General features: G+C 40.6%; 1 protein-coding gene across 1 annotated transcript in view; it reads left to right on the forward strand.

Moving 5' to 3' along the window:
* The first annotated feature begins 2,388 nt into the window (after positions 1–2,388).
* ubr3 (ubiquitin protein ligase E3 component n-recognin 3) overlaps positions 2,389–20,410 on the forward strand; it is a 331,038-nt gene continuing 313,016 nt past the window's right edge. The window contains exons 1-2 of the mRNA XM_048599210.1: positions 2,389–2,898; positions 13,039–13,178. Of these exons, the coding sequence (XP_048455167.1) occupies positions 2,471–2,898; positions 13,039–13,178 (568 nt within the window). The 5' untranslated portion in view covers positions 2,389–2,470. The remainder of the gene's footprint in view (positions 2,899–13,038; positions 13,179–20,410) is intronic.

The following is a 20,410-nucleotide window of genomic DNA, read 5'->3' on the forward strand; positions in this document are numbered from 1 at the left end:
CCCAGCCTCCACTGTTCTTGGAGTGAAAAAATCTACACATTACGGACGCTCTAAGCGAAAATAGTTCTTTTCATTGTCATCTTTTTACATCTTATTCGTAAACTGGGTCCAGTAGTGCTAATCTCCCTAACAATATGAAACATCCTCTTCACATCTCACACATCCATATCTAACATGTTTTCCTATGTTACATTTCCATTATTTATGACCCCCCCCATGTATTTCACATGCCCATTACTAATGTGCCCCTCCCAGCTTACATGTTTATTACTTAAGTTCCTCTTCCATCTTTTAGAAACATAGAAGATGAGAGCAGGAGTAGGCTATTCAGTCCTTCGGGCCTGCCCTGCCATTCATCACAATCATTGTCCACCTCAATAGCCTAATCCTGCTTTCTCCCCATAACCTTTGATCCCATTCATGCCAAGTGTTATATCAGGCTGCCTCTTGAATACATTCAATGTTTTGGCATCAGCTACTTCCTGTGGTAATGAATTTCACAGACTCACCACTCTTTGGGTGAAGAAATATCTCATCTCCAACTTAAATGGTCTACCCCAAATCGTCAAACTGTGATCCCTGGTTCCTGACACACCAATCATTGGGAACATCCTCCCTGCATCTACCTTATCTAGTCCTGTTAGAATTTTAAAAGTCTCTATGAGATCCCCCCTTATTAATCTGAAGTCAGGCGAAAACTTAGAAAAGCCTACTTCGGTTACTATGTCTCATGGTCCTGTTTACTTTTTCAGTAATACAATTACTAAATCATCAAGTCAATCTCTCCTCATAACATCAGTCCCGCCATCCCCGGAATCAGCTTGGTAAACCTTGGCTGCGCTCCCTCGAGAGCAAGAGCATCCTTCCTCAGAAAAGGAGGCCAACACTGCGCACAATGGTCCAGGCGTTCCTCACCAAGGCCTAGCTCATGTCCATTACACACTTCCTCATTGTTCTCAGGCTTTATTTTAACATAATTTGAAATTGCAAATGCTTAATTTCCATTTAAGATTTGCGAATCACTCAAAAACTTGAAGCATTGTAAACTTGGTAATGTATTTTCATTAAAATCATTCCAATATGTAAACTTTACCTTTTTCACTCTTAAAAAATATATTCCCACGCACAAGGCAGCTGAGTGAATGTGGGCGGCGGAGTTGGGAAAAGGTATGCGTTTAACGGGGGGCTTGGCACCGTTTTTGGGACAGCGTGTGAACTGTGGTGGGGGCGTGGGGGAGCTCGAGGAGGCAAGTATATGCAAAATACGTGTTGAGAGGGATCTCTTGTACAATTTTCAAAATTTCCCAGATAGGAACTCTCCTTCAGGTGCATCACATTTTTTGCCTAAAATAACTCACTATTTAATGTGACGCACTCTCTGGGAATGCAGCCATAAGTTGTTAAGTGCAAGGATCGCGTAAAACCGTTGAATAAATGACTACCGTGTCCTTCCATGCCACTAGCGTTGCCAAATGAAGCGACCCTTTTATTGTCTGTGTTGATCACCCTACCGCCAACCCTGTCCAACTTTCACTTGCTTAAAACCTGTTAGATTTCCAACTTTATAGAAACCGAAAGAACTGCTGATGCTCTAAATCTGCAACAAAAACAGAAGTTGCTGGAAAAGCTCAGCAGGTCTAGCAGCATCTGTGAAGAAAAATCAGAGTTAAAGTTTCGGTTCCGGTGACCCTTAGAACATAGAACATTACAGCGCAGTACAGGCCCTTCGGCCCTCGATGTTGCGCCGACCTGTGAAACCAATCTGAAGCCCATCTAACCTAAACTATTCCATTATCATCCATACGTTTATCCAATAACCATTTAAATCCCCTTAAAGTTGGCGAGTCTACTATTTTTGCAGGCAGGGCATTCCACGCCCTTACTACTCTCTGAGTAAAGAGAGGAGAAGGACGCGAAACACTAACTCTTGATTTCTTCTTCACAGATGCTGTCTGACCTGCTGAGCTTTTCCAGCAACTTCTGTCTTTGTTCCAAATCTCCAAGTTTGTCCTGTTCTGACGAAAGGTCAAACTTGAAACGTTAACCCTGTTTTATCTTCCCGCAGACCTGCTTGAGCATTTCCAACATTTCCTGCCATTTCATTCAGATTTCCAGCTGCCTTGTCATGTGTTGGGGCAAAATATTAAAGTTGAACGCAGGTACTTGTTCACAACCCCATCCTTTCCCCATTGAATTTGAAGAATCAGAGGTTCCTCCTGTGCCATTTCTGGGCGTTTTAGTTCCTCGGGGTGTTAGATGAGGGGCAGGAGACAAGTGTCAGTGAGTAACCTTGCAGCAATCCTCCTCGTCCTCCCAGGGATTATCAACTGTTGTAGAGAGCACTTCCGGGAAGAGGCGCACAGACATTCAGCCTGCTTCCGGCAGCAGCTGAACTCTCACGAGAGTTGTCGGCAGGCTGCTCCAAGAACAAAATAAATAAGCAGGCTCGGCTGGCCGGCTGCGGGCCGCTATGGCGGCGTCACTATTGGGTCGGGACAAGAGGAGTACGGCCGCCTCGCTGAAGGCCGAGTGTAGCCGGCAGGACAGTAGGGGTGTGCAGCTGCTTGGCGAGCTGCTGGATAGCGTCCTGAGCCTGGAGAGAGCGGTGGACGAGGCCGAGGTGATCGAGTGGTGCAAGTGCCTGATGGCCGGCGGCGAGAGCTTCGATGATTTCTGTAAAATGGTGCGCGGCTATGACAACGCGACTCTGTGCGGCTTGGTGTGGACTGCCAACTTCGTGGCCTACCGCTGCAGGACGTGCGGGATCTCGCCGTGTATGTCCCTGTGCGCCGAGTGCTTCAACGCCGGAGAACACACGGGTCATGATTTCAACATGTTTCGGAGTCAGGCGGGCGGGGCCTGTGATTGCGGGGACAGCAGTGTGATGCGGGAAAGTGGGTGAGTGAAGAGAGCCTAAAACCGGGACTCTGAGCCTATGTCCGACCCGGACACCTCTCCTAATAAAGTCTGGATCAGGGATAGCCCCTTCATTTATTATTTTTTGTAAACTTTTTATTTTCAAAACATTGTAATAGCTTAAATTCACCGGGTATTTGTTGCTGTTGACCTTAGGCCAACAGTAGCAAAAATAGCACTTGTTTGTAAACTTTTTGCGCTCCGCTGCCAACACGGAAGACCTGTGTATAGACTGGGTCTTTACTAGTGCTATCCAGAGATTTCAGAATGTTTCTTTACCCGCATTTTATAAAAGTCAGGAAAGTTGTACTGACATAAAGGTTACAATATAAATATATAAAAAGATATAAAATACATTTGGTAAAGTTTTTTAAAAAGTGGAATTACTCCTTTTTCTGAAAGAAAAAATTTGCTTAAGAAAACCTGCTGCAAGTTTGGAAGCTTTAGAGCTTTGCGTTTGACGTGTCACTAAATGACATTAAATTATGGACGCGCTTCTGTCACGATCGTAAATATCGTGTGTCCGAGACATTTTAGGTATTGACTACATAAAGCTTTAGTTTACTCGCCTGTGATACCGTATAAGTGTATGTACGATGCCCATACACAGTTGTTGCCTAAGCACTTTTTTTTTTTAACAACTAACAGCATTGATTCCTTCATGTCGTGAAACAAATCAAGAAAATAATAGTACGGGGAAGTTAACGTTTTAGTGGTATATGCAGTCGTCAAGTTCGGCAGCAGTTGTAGATAGCGAAATGATTGTTATTTACTGAAGACGAAAATGCTGGAGATCACAGAGCAGAAAGAATGTTAATGGTTCACATTAAGTGATTCAACATCCTTTCTTCCCCCATTCTCCCACTATTGCATAAATGCTGCCCACTCCACACTTCACGTCAGCTCTGAAGAGTCATCTAGAGTCGAAACGTTAGCTTGCTTTCTCTCCATGGATGCTGCCTGACCTGCGGTGATCTCCAGCATTTTTTTGTTCTCAGTACAGATGCCAGCATCTGCTGTAATTTGCTCGTAAATTGATGTCCTTTCAGGTTTCTGACTTTTTTCAGAACTGACCTGAAACATTGCCCTTTTCTTTTCATGGGTGCTGCCTGATCTGTAGACCATTTCCTGCTTTGGGAGGACTAGGGTAGCAATTAGCCTTTTGAGTCTGTTCCCTTATTCTAGGTCACGGTTTCCCACACTCTCTCCCCATATCCTTTGACGTCATTAGTATTCAAAAGTCGATTAATCTCTGGCTTGAACGTACTCAGTGACTGAACTTTCACAGCCTTTGGGGTATGGAATTCCAAAGATTTACTGCCTGAGTGAAGCAATTCCTCCTCATCTTAGTCCTAAATGGCTTGTCCTGGGTTCTCGACTCAACAACACCACCCACCCTTTCAGGGGAAGAATCCTTTTTGCAACTACCCTGTCTAAGCCTGTAAGAATTTTATGAATTTCAGTTAAATCACTTCTCATTTCTCTAACCTTAAGAGCTCAGTCTCCTCGAAGAATAATCCTACCGTCCCATGGATTATTCTGGTGAACATGTGGAGCCCCTTTATGGCACGTGTATGCTTCCTTTAAGAAACCTTGCACAACAAAACTGCAGGTGTGGATTCTACAGAAATGAAGCAAAACATTTTATTCCTGTAATCTAATCCTCTTATGATAAAAGCCAACGTGCCATATGTCTTCCTAATTGTTTGCTGCACCTGCAAGTTAGCTTTCAGTGACTTGTGACTGATGAAATCCTGGTCTGTTAAGACATCGTCAATTCCCAATCTCTCCCCATTTTATTAAATACCTCACACCTCTTCTTCCAACCTAAGGGATAACCTTACATTTATCCATACTTTATTTCATCTGCCATGGTCTTGCCAATTCATTCAACCTCTCCCTTTGAAGCCTCTTTGCACCTTGTGTCATCTGCAAGTTTGGAAATATAACATTTGGTCCCTATGTAGCTGAGGCTCCAGCACTGATCCTTGCAGTGCCTGGCAGCCTCTGAATGACATATTTTGTCCTACTTGACTTTCTGTTTACCAAACTTTAATCCATGCTGGTATATTACTACCTATTCCATATGCTGTGGTTCTGTTTATTGAAACCCTCTGAAAATCCAAATACATCTCATCATTGGTTTCCCCCATTTCTACTTCTGCTAGTAACAACCTCAAACAGCACAAGCTTATCAGACCTGATTTCTGTTTTAATAATTCATTTTGACACTCAATCAGCTCGTTTATTTTCTAAGTCTACAGTTAATCATATTGCTAATACCATAACAACAAATGGCAGCATTTTCCCTATCACTGTCAGGTTAACTGATCTGCCATTCAGTCTTCTGGAAATCTCCGTTCCCCCCCCCCCCCGCCCTCAGTCTTAAATAGTGAGATTACATTTTCAACATTTCAATCTGCAGGCACTGTTACGGCATGTGCAATTTTGAGGTGATCGATGTATTTACCTCTATAGATAGCTTTCAGTATCGGAATATTTATTATCAGATCCTTGGAGTTTATCACCTGTCTGTGTCATTCATTTCTCCAGTGCTACTTAGTTTGACTAGTTCATCATTTTCATTGGTTCTTTGGATCTTTTCTTCTTGCGAGATTTCTGTGTCAGTCTTTTATGGAAGAATTACAAAAGTAGTTATTTAGCTTCTCAGTTTTCCTGTTGTAATTTAAGATCATTTGATTTTCAGCATCTGCAATATTTTACACTTATAATAACTGTTGGGGAAGAAAGGGTTTTTTTAAGAATGATTTTGATGGGGAAATGAGTTCCATTGTCTTGCATTGTAATAGCCCCAATTATCAATAATATCTTTTTTGAGGTAGCAAAGCATACCATGGCCCTTTTACATGTGTTATCTAACAAAATTTGACTAGCTACAATAGGAAGTTCGGGTGATGATCAAAATCTTAGTTTAAAGTAAATGGTTAAGGACTAGCTTAAAGGAAAAGACTGAGATTGTGAAGAATTCCAGGTTTTGGCATCTAGGTAGTGCAAGGTATGGCTGTCAGTGATGGAGTGATAAAAATTTGGTGTGTGCAAGAAGTCAGAATTGGAAGACGAAACATTCTTTCACAATTGTATAGCTGGAGGAAGTGACTGAGATGAAGAATGGTGAGGTAATGGAGGGATTTAAATACAAGGGTGAGCATTTAAAAACTTTAAGGGAGTGGAAGTCAAAGTGGGTCAGTGAACATGCGTGAGTAGGAATCACTGAAGTCAGGTTGATGAGATGTTGGTTGAAGAGCACTGGAATAGCTGAACCTGACCATAGTATAAGAGCGTAGGTGAGTTTTTCGATAACTGGTGGGCTGGGGCAGGATGGTGATTGGTAATATCAGAGGATTTAACTCATGGTTTGGGTAAACGTTTGCTAGTTCATATTCATATGAAATATGACACCAGGGATGTGAACTGTCAAGTTTAATCTGGGCAGCTGCCAGCAACCAGGCTGCAATGTGTGTGTTTGCTGACCCACATTGGCCTTTGGTGGGGCAACACCTTGAATAAAAACAGTGTGTGTTGGAGAAACTGAGCAGGCCTGGAAACTTCTTCAGTTTTTGATTCAGATTTCCAGTATCTGCAGTATTTTGCTTTAAACACATTGAAGGATATCCCTCCTGATTTGGTTCTGCCTTTGTCCCTCACTTTGCTTCTTTTTAAGACACTCTTTAAAATTCACCTCTTTGACCAAGCCTATAATTGTCTGCCCAATTTTAAATTTTTTTTGATTCATTCTCGGGATGTGGGTGTTGCTGATTAGGCCAGTGTTAATTGTCCAGAGGACACTTAAGAGTACATCACATTGCTGTGGATCTGGAATCACATGTCAGTCAGACCAGGGAAGAACAGCAATTTCTTTCCCTTTTAAGAGCATTACTAAACTAGATGGGCAAGTAGCAATGGTTTCCTGGTCACTCTTTTTTAAAAAATAAAAAAAAAACCCTTTATTCCAGACTTTTATTGCGTTCATATTCTGCCATCTGCCATAGCACGATTGAAACCCAGCGCCTCAGAACATTGCCTAGATCTCTGGATTAATAGTCCAGCAATTTTTACCACTAGGTCATTGCCTCCCCTCTTGGCTGGTGACTTAGTATAAAATTTTATTTTGGGTGTAATGCTCCCCTGAAGTGTTTTGAGCCTGTTTAATGTATGAAAGGAACTTGCTTAAATACTAATTATCATTCTCTTTTGTGAGGGCTCCTTCTAAATGCATGTAGATATGTATTCTGTGTGTCAACTCTGCACTTTATTGAATGCTAGTTTGATGTCAAAGGCTGTTGTGCCTACTGGAGTTTAGCTCCATTATCCATGTTTAGACAAAAGATGCAAGGAGGTCAGGGGGTCAAATGGTCCTGGTAGAATGCAAACTGAGCACAAATAAGCAGCATCTTGCTTTGTAAGTATTGCCTTATAACACACCTGATGATCCTTACTTTGCTCATCATCCAAAGCAGACAAATGAGGCAGTTTGTCCTGCATTTTTGATAGGACAAACCTGAGTAGTTTTCCACATCGTTAGTTAAATGCTACATTCTAAGCGTGGTAGGACAGCCTTGAGAGGTGTGATTAGGTCTGGAGCATTTGGACCCGTAGCCAACGTTTTAGTGCCGCACAGCCAATAGATTATGTTAATTTCTTGACTCCTTGTGTAACATAGGGAGTATAGCAACTAACTTGTGCATTGCAAGGAGATGAATGAGTATTTAATGTATTGCAGTCCCGTTGCTTTGCAAGTCTTTTAGCTGTGAGGACTCCACTGATCTTTGCAGCATCATGGCCTTATTTTTAAATCAGCCCGAGAGTGCAGATGGGACGTCATCTCATTGCAGTGCCAGCTCAGCTGGAGAAAAAAACAGCCAGGAAGGTCAGTCTTTTTTAAATGTAGGAACAGAGGTAGGTCATTTGGCTCATTGAATCTGCTCTGCTATTCAATGAGGTTATAGAGTCATACAGCATGGAGACAGACCCTTTGGTCCAATTTGTCAATACTGACCAAGTTTCCCAAACTGAACATGTCCCTTGCCTGTGTTTGGCCCCTATCCCTCTAAACCTTCCCTATTCATGCACCCATCCAAATGGCTTTTAAATGTTGTAACTGTAAGTGCATCTACCACTTCACCTGGCAGTTCATTCCACTTAAGAACCACCTCCTGTTTGGGGGAAAAAGTCGCCCCTCAAATCCCTTTTAAATCTTTCTCCTCTTCACCTTAAAAATATGCCCTCTAGTTTTGAACTTCCCCACCCTAGGGAAAGACCTTTTGCTATTCACCATATTTATGCCCCTCATGATTTTATAAATCTCTATAAGGTAACCTCTCAACCTCCTATGCTCCAATGGAAAAAAAAAAGCCCAGCCAATCCAGCCTCTCCTTATAACTCCAACCCTCCATTCCTGGCAACATCCTGGTGAATCTTTTCTGAACCCTCCAATTTAATAATATCCTTCCTGTAGCAGGGCAACTAGAACTGTGCATAGTATGCCAAAAGTAGCCTCACCAATGTCCTGTACAACCTGAACATGATGTCCCATCTCCTGTACACCTAGTAGTCTGAACAGTGAAGGCAAGCATGCTAAATTCTTTCTTAACCACGCTGTCTTCCTGTGACACAGCTCTCGAAGAACGGTGTACCTGAATCTCTGTTCTACAACAGTACCCAGGATTCTACCATTAACTGTATAAGTCCTGCACTTAATTGTTCTACCAAACTGCAATACCTCGCATTTATACAACTTAAACTCCGTCTGCCACTCCTCAGCACGGCTGATTTGATAATCCTCAACTACACTTTCCTGCCATTTTCCCCATAACCCTTGATTCCTTTACTGATTTAAAAATATGTTTACCTCAGCCTTGAATATACTTAACAGCTCAGGCTCTACAACCTTCTGCTGAAAATAATTTAAGATTTGCTGTCTTCCTTTTGAGAAGAAATTCCTCCTCATCTGTGACTTAAATGCGTGAGCTCTTACTCTGAGAGAATGCCCTCTGGCCCGAGACAAAGCGAAACTCCCTTTCTGTATCTTCTCTATCAAACCCCCGAAGAATCTTGTACGCTTCATTAAGGTTGTTTTCATTCCAAACTTCAATGAGTATGAGGCCAACCTATACTATCGCTCCTTTTATAAGAAAATCCCTCCGTACTTGGGATCAAACTAGCGAGCTTTCTCTGGACTTCCTCCAATGCAATTATACCTTTTCTTATATAGAAACTGTTCATAGTATTCCGGATGCGCTCTGACTAATGCTTGTCTAATTTTAACTAGATTTCCCTATTTTTTTTATCCACATTCCCTTTGAAATAAAGACCAACATTTGATTTGCCTTCCTTATTACCTGCTGGACTAGGATGCTAACATACTTGAGGACCCACCAGATCCCTTCATGCTGCAGCTTTAGGCAGTCTTTCCGAATTTACATAATATTTAACTCTTCTATTCATGCCAAGGTGTACAACTTCACACTTTCTCACATTATATCCCATCTGCCAATTTTTACCCACTGACTCAACCTGCCTGTATCCCATTGTAGACTTGTTTCATCTTCACTACTTGCCTTTCTGCCTTTTTTTGGTCATCTGCAGACTTGGTGGTAGTACATTCACTTGTGCCACCCGAGTCATTACTGTAAGTAATTGTGACATTATCACTGAACCCTGTGGCACTGCACTGGTTACAGATTGCCATCCTGAAAATGCCCCCTTTAGCCCAACCCTGTTTCTTCTATTAGTTAGACAATCCTCTGTTGGTGCTAAAAAGTATGTTCTCGTGAAACTGTTCTGAGATGTTATGAAACATGTCCAGTGGTAGATGGGACATGAGCTTGGGCTTTCTGGCTCTGAGGTAGGGGCACTACCACTGTACCATTAGAGCCCTTTCCATCCTAAGTAGCCTTACGTGCAGTACCTTTTTTATTGAATGCTTTTTGGAAACCCAGATTTGTTACATCTAGGCTTGTTCTCTCAACAAAGAGCTCATTACAGCCCACTTAAAAAAAAATAAATGGACAAAAGAGCTAAGCCCTTGACGTCGAGGCCACGTAGGTGTGTTTGTGTCTGTGTGCGTGCGATCAGAATGCAGTGACCTTGTTGAAATGTGACCTCGTTGAAATACCGAAGATTCTGCTTGTCTTGACAGGATGGATGCTGAGAGATTGGTTTTAGATTCTCCCACAAATGTAAAGGGTTATCTATTTGAGACAAATGAGTCATTTCTTCACTGAGGATAGTGGATCTGTGGATTTCTTTACTGCAGATAGTTGTCAAGGCTGAGTTAAGTATATTTAAAGCTGAGAGTTTTTTTATCAGACAAGGAAATGAAGATGATTAGATGTGCCATGATCTCATTGAATGGTAGAGTGGACTCGATGGGCCAAATGGCCTACTTCTACTCTTAGATTTATAGTCATGCATGAGGCACTTTGACACTAAAAAACACTAACGTATGCAACATTGAAGGGAGTGCTGATTTGTTGGGACATAGTTGACTTGGTGATGCAGCAGATACAGTAACAGTCAATCTCAGTTCTAAGATCAAGATGGTAGACTCTGATTTTGTCAGGGCATTGTTGCAAATTTTTTTTCTAAAATTTGATGAATGTGGATTAATTTTGCCTACATAAAACAAGGTCCTTTTGTATTAACATCTATGTGGCTTCTGGTGTGTATAGATGCATCTCGCTCTAAACTCCACTGACAATTGTTGGTTTCAGGTGTAATTCTTAGCACAATCTGGATTGTTTAATAAATGTTGTTCAGCGGCAGAATTAGATCTGATGTTGGCCATTGTGTTCTGAGGCTTTCATGCACGGGCTAGTTGTGAATGATTGGTGTACTGGACATGTCCAATGAGATGTGTTGTTTGATATAGTCTACCAATTGTTGGGATGTACAACCTGCATATCTGACACCTCATGGCACTGAATTTCACATATGACATTAAACATTTTTGTGGTAGACAAAATGCCTTTTTTTTTTTTTTGTTCCTGTTGAACACACAGTTCGTGGCCCATGGTGGCTGTATTTTGATCTTTTAAAGTGCTATCTAATTAGCTGTTTTTCTGGTTTTTTTTTTTCCCCTGATCATGCAGGCTTTTTCATTTTTTAGTGTATATAAAATTCTCACTTAAAAGTTACTACTATTATATGTGAAAAGTCTAGTCTCCTTCTGGTTCTTTTGAAAATTACAGTACCATAAATCTGTCTTGCATGTATGAAACAGTTGCTAATGGAAATAGTTTATTTATTTACTGTACCCTGTTGATGATAAATCTAGCTACAAAAACAACCCAGTTTCTCTAGTCTCTTTGTAATTCAAGTTTCTCATCTGTTCTAACATTCTAGTAAATCTCCTGAGTTCTCTGCAAGGCCCTCTTATACTTCCTAAAGAGGTTCCCATGATCCAGACTGCTTGGTATACTTAGTTTGCTGCAGTCCTCCTCGCTATTTATCATATTTGCAAGTTTTGTGACCATTGCAAACTTTGAAATGTACCCACATAATCTGATTTATTAATTTGTGTTAATCAGAGCTGTTGTCCTAATGCCAAGACGGTGAGAGTACAATGATTTATACTTCTCTCTAATCTTAAAAGCCACGCTCACCACTGCACTGGTCTGTGTTTTCTGTCTCTTGGTCAGTTCTGTGTATGCGCTGTCCCTTCCCCTATAGGTTTCCCCATGGGTTTGCATTTTTCTAACTAGTCCACATGCAGCTTGAATTTTCATTTGTGCTAATTTCTTTTGAGTTGAACATTAGGTGATGTTGCAGCACTGCTGATGGTATTTAATATCACTGGGACTGAAACATGTTTGGTTTACTCGAAAGTATCTGGAGAACAGTGTTACAATTTTCAACTATTGGAATATTTTGTTGACAGTGGCGGTATCAAATGCGATCCTGTAATCTGTTTAAACTGGATAAGTAGTCATTCCAGAAATTGACACTAAATTTGGGTGTAATGAGGTGCTATGATGGTAATTAGGGGAGGGTTTGATATGACAGTGATGTGTTTAGGTACCGCATTTTTGAGAACACTAGCTATTATTGGCCTTTGGGTACTAAAGGGCTGAAGTGTTAGAAATATTGGGCAGCACCAAGGAACTGATTAAAATAGAAAGTATACCTTGGTTGAGGAATGTTGGATTCCCATGGTAGTTAAAATCCTGGCCCTTTTTTTAACTGGGAATCTAGATGCCCCAAAGAATACAAATCTCTAGTGAATTGAGATCTAGAGAGGAGGCAATGGCCTACTGGTGTTATTGCTAGACTATTAATCCAGCGATCCAGGTAATGTTCTGGGGACCCAGCTTTGAATCCTGCTACGGCAGATGATGAATTCAATACATATCTAGAATTGAGACTCTATGATCAGGAAACCATCTGGTTCACTAATGCCCTTCAGAGAAGGAAATCTGCCATCGTCCCCTGGTCTGGCCCCTTTATGACTCTGGACCCACACAATATGGTTGACTCTTAACTGTCCTCAGAAATGGCCTAGCAAGCCACTCAGTTGTATCAATCGCTACGAAGTCTCATTAAGGGCAACTAGGGACAAGCAGTAAATGCTGACCAGCCAGAGATGCACATGACTCCTGTGGGAATAAAACAAATATGAAGATTAATGTACCAGATTTATAAACATAAAGAGTTTGAAATGGAAATCTTGTCCAGGTGAAAGAATCAAATTTTGTGAAATGAAATACTTTGCTAAAGTAAAATTTATCAGTCTTGTGTAGAGTGGATTTATCTGTACTTTGCCTCAGCAATTCCCTCTCAATCCCAGTTTCAGAAGAGTACCCTTATTAGACAAAGTGTCAGTTTTTCCTTTCTTCCTATATAGAATCTAACCACTCTTTTTGTTTATTGTGTGAGTGCAATATTCTGGAAAACTCTTTACTACAGGCCTGTTTTTGTTTTTTTTTTTAGCAGTTAGTTTAAAACTATCCCATTTCTTATGGGACAAATTTGTTGATGACTGCTCCAGAATTGGAGACTTCAGGTATTAATTCCAAGTATTCTGGAGAAATTTCCATGTAGAAGTGTGTTTATATGACTTGTGCACTTATCAATAAAATAATAACTTTTTACAAATTCTTCTAGGTTTTGTAAAAGGCATCGGTTTGCAACAAGTTCAAATATTCCTTCTGTTCCTAATGAACTGATGATGATGTCAGAACATATCCTCCCTCGTGTTATCCTCCATCTTATTCAGCATTTACGGGACGGCTATAATGAACCAGGTATGGCCACTGTTATTTTTAAACCTGTAACTATCCATTCTGCAGTTGGGTTAAAAGTGAAGAGTAAGCACTCAAAGTAGATTATACTGTGTAGTCACCTAGTTTAGATAGGATGCAAACTAGGCAAGTAAGGGTAGAAATTGCAGAGGCTCTGGCCGTGGTGTTCCAAACTCAAATGTGAATGTGGTGCTTGAGGACTGGCAATGACAAATATTCGAACTTGGAGGATGAGGCCTGTTAGTCTAACGTTAATAGTGAAGATACTTTTAGGGATTTTAATCTGTGACAAGATTAATGGTGTTTAAGCAATTACAGACTAACAAATCCATTCTATTTTTCATTTATTAACGTTAAATTGTGTTTGACTAATTTTAGGTGAATTATTTGAAATAGTGGGGAGCGTTGATGTGGGTAGTGCAATTGAAATATATGTAGAATTTGAGGTTGGTTGGCTCGCCGAGCTGGTTTCTTGTTTCAGACATATCATTACCATGCTTGGTAACATCCTCGGTGCAGCCTCCAATGAAGCGTCGGTATGTTCTCCTGCCTGGTTTTTAAACTCTGGGGTCCGTTGAGATGGATTGCCTCACTTCCAGTTTTCCTTCGTAGTGGAATGTATTTGGGGTCGAGTTCAATGTGTTTATTAATAGCATGCTTCGTGGAGTGCCATGCTTCTGGGAATTCTCGTGCCTGTCTCTGCCTAGCCTGTCCCAGGATCTTGGTGTTGTCCCAGTCGAAGTGGTGGTTCTCCTTGTCCATGTGGATTGAGGTGAGTGAGTATTGGTCATGTCATTAAGTCATTCTTAGTCCTAAGGGACTGCCTAAGAGGAAAAAGGTAGAATAAGGTGAGAGCTTATTTTTCAAGAAGACAATTGGATTGTTTAACTTTATAAATAGAGACAAAACTTGCAAAAGGAAGGAAAGTTTGTTCAAGGAGGTGTTATGACTGGGACAGAGAAATGGGTTAAAAATTAAGCAGTTATCTGGAATTAGAAATGTACTCCCTTTTCAATTGCCTTTTAAACCTAACACACAGGACTACTCTGCGGAGATGATTTTTCTAAAAAAAAAAAAAGGGGCTGAAAAATACCCGCCCTTTATCAGCCAATGGTCTGAACACAGAATTTGCTGAACTTTCTTAGTCCACTGGGTTACAAGCTGATGAGCAGTTGTTTGCTGACAGGCATAGATTAATGGAAGAACTTGCAGGCAAGTTTTTCATTTGGATTGAAATCAGGCTGGTTCCAAGATTTTGGAAAGTGATCACAGTTCTGTATTTTGGCGTTTTACAGGACAGTCGTGATACTGTGATGTGGAAAATTTGTCAAGTTCCCAAATATTTCAACCAAGAGAGAATTTCAGGAGAAAGTATTGTCTTTATTGCAAGCTTTGGATGATTTTCCATTCCAACTTCATAGGCTTTTGAAGCAGGATCCAAGACCAGAAAGATTTGCTAAGCAACAGTCTTTAGGTCTGCTCTAGTGCCAGGTTTTCCAGTAAATAAGGACAAGAAACTCCATTACCTTCTTTGGCTGAATATTCCAAAGTCACTTGACTTTCTGTTTTGGGCAGGTGCCTTACAGCCTACATTATTTTGTTTACCTCATACCTTGGTAACATCGCTGATTTAATCCAGAAAGTGTCCAAATAATTCAATATCTTTTGAATGTCCATAAATATAAATACGTACTTCCAACAGAGAGGTTTTATTCAAATTATAGAACATAGCTGAGTTTGATGCTTTGGGAAGAATATTTAGGCTTTGGATTACATGTTTTCAAAACAACTTATGAAATTAGTATCAGTGGGTGACATTGGCTATGTAGATAAGTTGGGATTGTTCTCCTTGGAGCAGAGATGGTTGTGAGGAAACTTGAGGGAAGGATTCAAAGTTAATAACCCCCTCCCTTTATTTAATGTATAAAAAATTGTTTCTGCTGGAAGAAGGGTCAGCAAGGAGTGCATATTGGGGAAAGAGCCATATGTGACTTTTTTAAAATTCTAGTGAGAGATTGTGATAAGGAATACACTAAAAGTGTAATGGAAACACATTTTATTGATAAACTTTCAAAAATGAATTGGATAAATACTTGGGGGGAAAATGTGCTGGGCTGTGACGAAAGACCTTGAGTGGGATTAAATGGATAGCTGTTTAAAAGAACTAGCGTGAGCACAATGGGCAGAACACCTTCTGTTTTATATCACTCTATGATTTGCACTACACAAGAGAAGGTGGTGGCATGGTGCTGTTAGGCTGGTTGTGCAGAGGTGCAGACTAGTACTCTAGGGACACTGGTTCAAACCAGCTGGTGGAATTTTAAATGCAATCAGCAGGTCTATTGTATAAAGCTAATCTCAGTAATGGTGCTGTGAAATTGCTATTAATTGTCATAAAATCCCTTCTCATTCTTTTAAGTTTTTAAATGAAGGAAATCTGCCATCCTTACCTAGTCTGGTCTATGTACAACTCCATGTTTTACACCAACACGATTCACTCTTCGCTGTCTGAAATGTCATTGCCAGTGATGTTCATATCCCATGAAAGAATAAAGCAGAGAGGAGAAGAAATGGACTGGAATTCAGTCGTCTGCTTTGTATTATCCAAAGTAGAATATTTAGTATGGTGACGTTTGTCCCTTCTGTTCATAAAGTTTTTTTGTTTGGAAAATAAAAGGAGTAAAAATGAAGTCACTTTGATTTCTGAGCCTGTTCCACCATTCAACATAACTGTGGCTACTCCACCTTTTTCTGCACTATCTCCATATTTCTTACTTTCCTTATTATGCAGAAATCTTTGTCTCTGTCTTGAATATACAACTGTGTATCCATGCCATCTGAAATAATATATATGGGCTATAAACTGTGGAGAAAAAACTTAAGGATGACTTAGAATATAGTTTTATTTTTAAAAAAGTCATAGGAACATAATAAGTTTATATAAACATTGCTTCTCTTAATTGCTCAAGACGTTCACAATGTTCTGGAAGAATTTCCATATAGCAGTAAAGATTAAGATTACATGTAGCACAGTGTACTGTGTTGTGGTCACAGTTATCATCCCTAGTTTGTACCGAATTAACTCAGCTTTGTTATATACTGCCATTACCCTTCATTTTTTGGGCTATGCAGGAGAAAAATAAGCTATTCAAAGATTGTCATTTTATATTTTTAATTATGGACTCGAATGGGGAAACAACTATTTTTAAAAGCCAAGGATTGCTGCACTCTATAATAGCAAATAACCTGACACTCATTGTAATTACTGTTTACACAGCTGTTTGTTCATGCAGTTGTGCAAATCTGGAAATAGACAAGCTGGATCCAGGTGGCTGCGTACAAATGGATATTTGGTGGGCAACAAGTAGCTGATTGGTCTGTGGACTAGTGACCAATTATTGATGACAAAGGCTTCCTGCCTGTTAATAATGTGATTGTTCAGCTCACTGGGAGCCAATGTATGGGTGTGAATGAAGAAACCATCAGATGTTTGCTAGTTAAAATAAAACACTTTAGGCCTGAAGAAGCCAATTTACTTTTCCCTCCATTGTTGTAAACTGTGTCTCTTAACCAGTAAACCAGAGACTTTATGAATCAACTACCTATACCGTCTGCATGCAAGTGAAAGTAATCAGAAGAAAGAAAATCCAGGAACAGCACATCTTGATAAGCCAAAGCGACCAACTCATTGAACCCTGTGAACAGGGACCATTGAACTGCATTTCCAGTTTTTTTTCCCCCTCCCATCACAACCCTGTTCTTTTTTTTTTCCCTGCCTCCTATGTAAATAGAGAGAAGCTTAGGTACTTTAGGGATTTCTGCATATTTCTAAAAAAATTGTAACTTTTGTGACAACTTGGGTAATAGTGGGGCTTGATTTCCAGCATGTTACCCCAATGAAATCAGCAGGAAGCTTAGCTGTTATATTTATCAGATGCTTTTAAATTATGTTTCGACATAGTGTGAGCCTCAGTAGTTGAATACCCTGTGAATATTTGGTGTCCAGGCTCATATGAAAATGATCACCTGTAAAGTTCTAAAGAGTGATGTCTGTAATATCAAATGCCTCTTGGTCGATGGTGTGGCAAAAAATGATCAGTCTTCAGTTTGCAATGTCATCTAGGGAAAGACCTACATTCAAGCCTATGCAAAGGACTCTCCCTGTCTCCCAAATGAGCTCAGCCAGGTGAGTGAAGTTTCAGTGGGAGAGCATTTTGGGAGTAGTGACCATAGTACAGTGAGTTTTAAGATACTTGTGGATAGGGATAACAGCAGTCCTTGGGTGAAGGTGTTAAATTCGGAAGGCAAACTACAACAATATTAGGCAGGAACTGAAGAAATTTGATTGGAGGCAGCTGTTTCAAAGTAAATCTACATCGGACATGTGGCAATATTTCAAGTGGCAGTTGATGAGAGTTCAGGAGAGGCACGTTCCTGTGAGAATGAAGAATAGGTATGGCAGGTTATGAACCTTGCATGACCAGGGATGATATGACCTTGGTCAGAAAGGAAACAGAAGCATACTTAAGATCTAGAAGAATAGGAACTGATGAAGTGCTTGGAGTATATAAAGAAAGTAGGAAAGAACTTCTACAAGGAAGTAGAAGGGCTAAAAGGTCATGAAAAGTCATTAGCCAACAGCATTAAGGAGAATCCTAAGGCTTTTTATACGTGAATGCATAAAAAGCATGAGGGTAGCCAAAGAAAGGGTTGGCCCAATTAAGGACAAAAGAGGGAATCTGTGTGGAACCAGAAGAGGTAGGTGAGGTCCTAAATGAATACTTTCTTTGGTGAATACTGACAGGGGAATTGGTGGAGGATGATCAGGGAAGGGAGTTTTGGATTTCTAAGCCAAGTTGCTATTAAAAAGGAAGAGGTGTTGTGCATCTTAAAAAGTATCAAAGTTGATAAGTCCCCCTGCCCTGATGGGATCTATCCCAGAATATTGAGGGATGCAAGAGAACAAATCGCTGGAGTGTTGACAGATGTCTTTGATTGTTTTTGGCCACAGGTGAGGTCCCAGAGGACTGGAACAGCCTACGTTGTCCCATTGTTTAAGAAGGGTAGCAGAGATAATCCTGGAAATTACAAGCCTGTGAGTCTCTCAATGGTGATAGGGAAATTATTGGAAAAGATTCTCCAGAACAAGATCTGTACACATTTAGAAGCAAATGGACTTATTAGCAATAAACAGCTGGTTTTGTGTAGGGGAGATTGTGCCTCAGTGACTTGATTCAGGTTTTTGAGGAGGTGACGAAGATGATTAAGGGAAAAGTGGTTGATGTTGTCTACATGGACTTTAGTAAGGCCTTTGACAAGGTCCCTCATGGTAGTCTGGTACAAGAGGTGAAGTTACATGGTATCAGGGGTGAGCTGGCAAGATGGATACAGAGCTAGTTTAGTTACAGGAGACAGGATAGTGGTGGAAGGATGCTTTTTGGAATGGAGGATTTTGACTAGTGTTCCACAGGGATCAGTGCTGGGACCTTTGTTCATGATCTACATAAATGATTTGGAGGAAAATGTAGCTGGTCTAATTAGTGTGTTTGTGGATGATACAAAGATTGGAGTAGTTGCATATAGTGAGGAGGATTGTCAGAGAATACAACAGGATATAGATCAATTGGAAGCATAGGCAGAAAAGTGGCATGTGGAGTTCAATCTGGACAAATGTGAAGTGATGCATTTTGGAAAGTCATGTACAGGTATAAATTGTACATTGTAGAACCTTTTTAGGGGTGTTGATGTGCAGAGGGATCTGGATTTGCAGGTCCACAGATCATTGAAGGTGGCAGTGTAGGTAGATAAAGTAGTAGAAAAGGCTTATGGCATGTTTGCCTTCATTGGAAGGGGCATTGAGTATAAGGTTAGACAAATTATGCTACATCTTTATAGAACTACAGTTAGGCTACACTCGGAATGTTATGTACAGTTCTGGTCACCATGCTACCAGAAGGATATCTATGTTTTTGAGAGGGTACAGAAAAAGTTTACCAGGATATTGAGTTATGGTATTAGGGAGTTTAGCTATGAAGAAAAGTTGGCTAGACTGGGTTTGTTTTCATTGGAATGTAGGAGGTTGAGGGGTGACCTGATAGAAGTTTATAAGATTGCGAATGGCATGGATAGAGTAGAAAGTATGAAGCTTTTTCCCAAGGTGGAGGTGTAAATTACTAGGGGACACAGGTTCAAGGTGTGAGGTGGGGTGAAGTTTAAGAGATGTGTGAGGCAAGTTTTTCCACACAGCGTGGTGGGTGCCTGGAACATGTTCCCAGAAGTGGTGGTGGAAGCAGACACAATAGCAGCATTCAAGAAACACCTGGACAAATAAATGAATAGGAAGGGAACAGAGGGATTCCTGTAAGTGAAGAGCATTTTGGTATGGAAGGGCAAAATGTGGCGGCGCAGGTTTGGAGGGCCGAAGGGCCTGTTCCTGTGCTGTGTTGTTCTTTGTCTGCGAGCTCTGTATCAAAACAAATTTATTGTTCATAACTTCCTAGTTTTACTAAAATATTTTGTAATGGTCATTAGTCATTGACTGCATTATGATAGCATGTACAGTTTTGCAACCTGCTCATTAGTGAATTTTACAGGCCCAGTAAATGTTCCCTGTTATCTACACTTTCAAATTTATCTCCATGGTTCAACTATATTGTCTTGCCTTATCCCCTTAATCGTCATCTTTGTGTAGCAATAAATTGTTTGTACAAGTTAGAAAGGATATTATTGTTACTAATGTTAAGCAAATATCCCCAGATTACACCTTTTCAAATATTCCATCATGTGAAGAGGTGGGGGTTCACATAATCACAGTGCTTATTTCAAGATTGTTAATACATTTTAATAATTAACTTTTTGCTAATGTTAACATGCTGCTTTTGGATCCCTGGTCAGGCATATCCTGAACCAGGAGGGATATCCGCGATCCTTCACCCACCAGTTGTTCCAGCAATCCCACTTTATGCAAGTAATGGCTGCAAACATACAAACTAACTGAAGTAGACTATTTGCCTACTTAAACTTGCTCTGCCATTCAATAAGGTCATGGTTGATCTGTTTGTATTTTGAATTGCACATTGCCATTCCCCCGATAAGATTTGCTTCCCTTGCCTAACAAGAATCTATTGACGGTGTAGAGCTGGATGAACACAGCAGGCCAAGCAGCATCAGAGGAGCAGGAAAGCTGACGTTTCGGGTCTGGACCCTTCTTCAGAAATGGGGGAGGGGAAGGGGAT

The sequence above is a fragment of the Rhincodon typus genome, chromosome 7 (genome assembly GCF_021869965.1).
Source record: "Rhincodon typus isolate 14 chromosome 7, sRhiTyp1.1, whole genome shotgun sequence".
In the NCBI taxonomy this organism is placed as follows: domain Eukaryota; kingdom Metazoa; phylum Chordata; class Chondrichthyes; order Orectolobiformes; family Rhincodontidae; genus Rhincodon; species Rhincodon typus.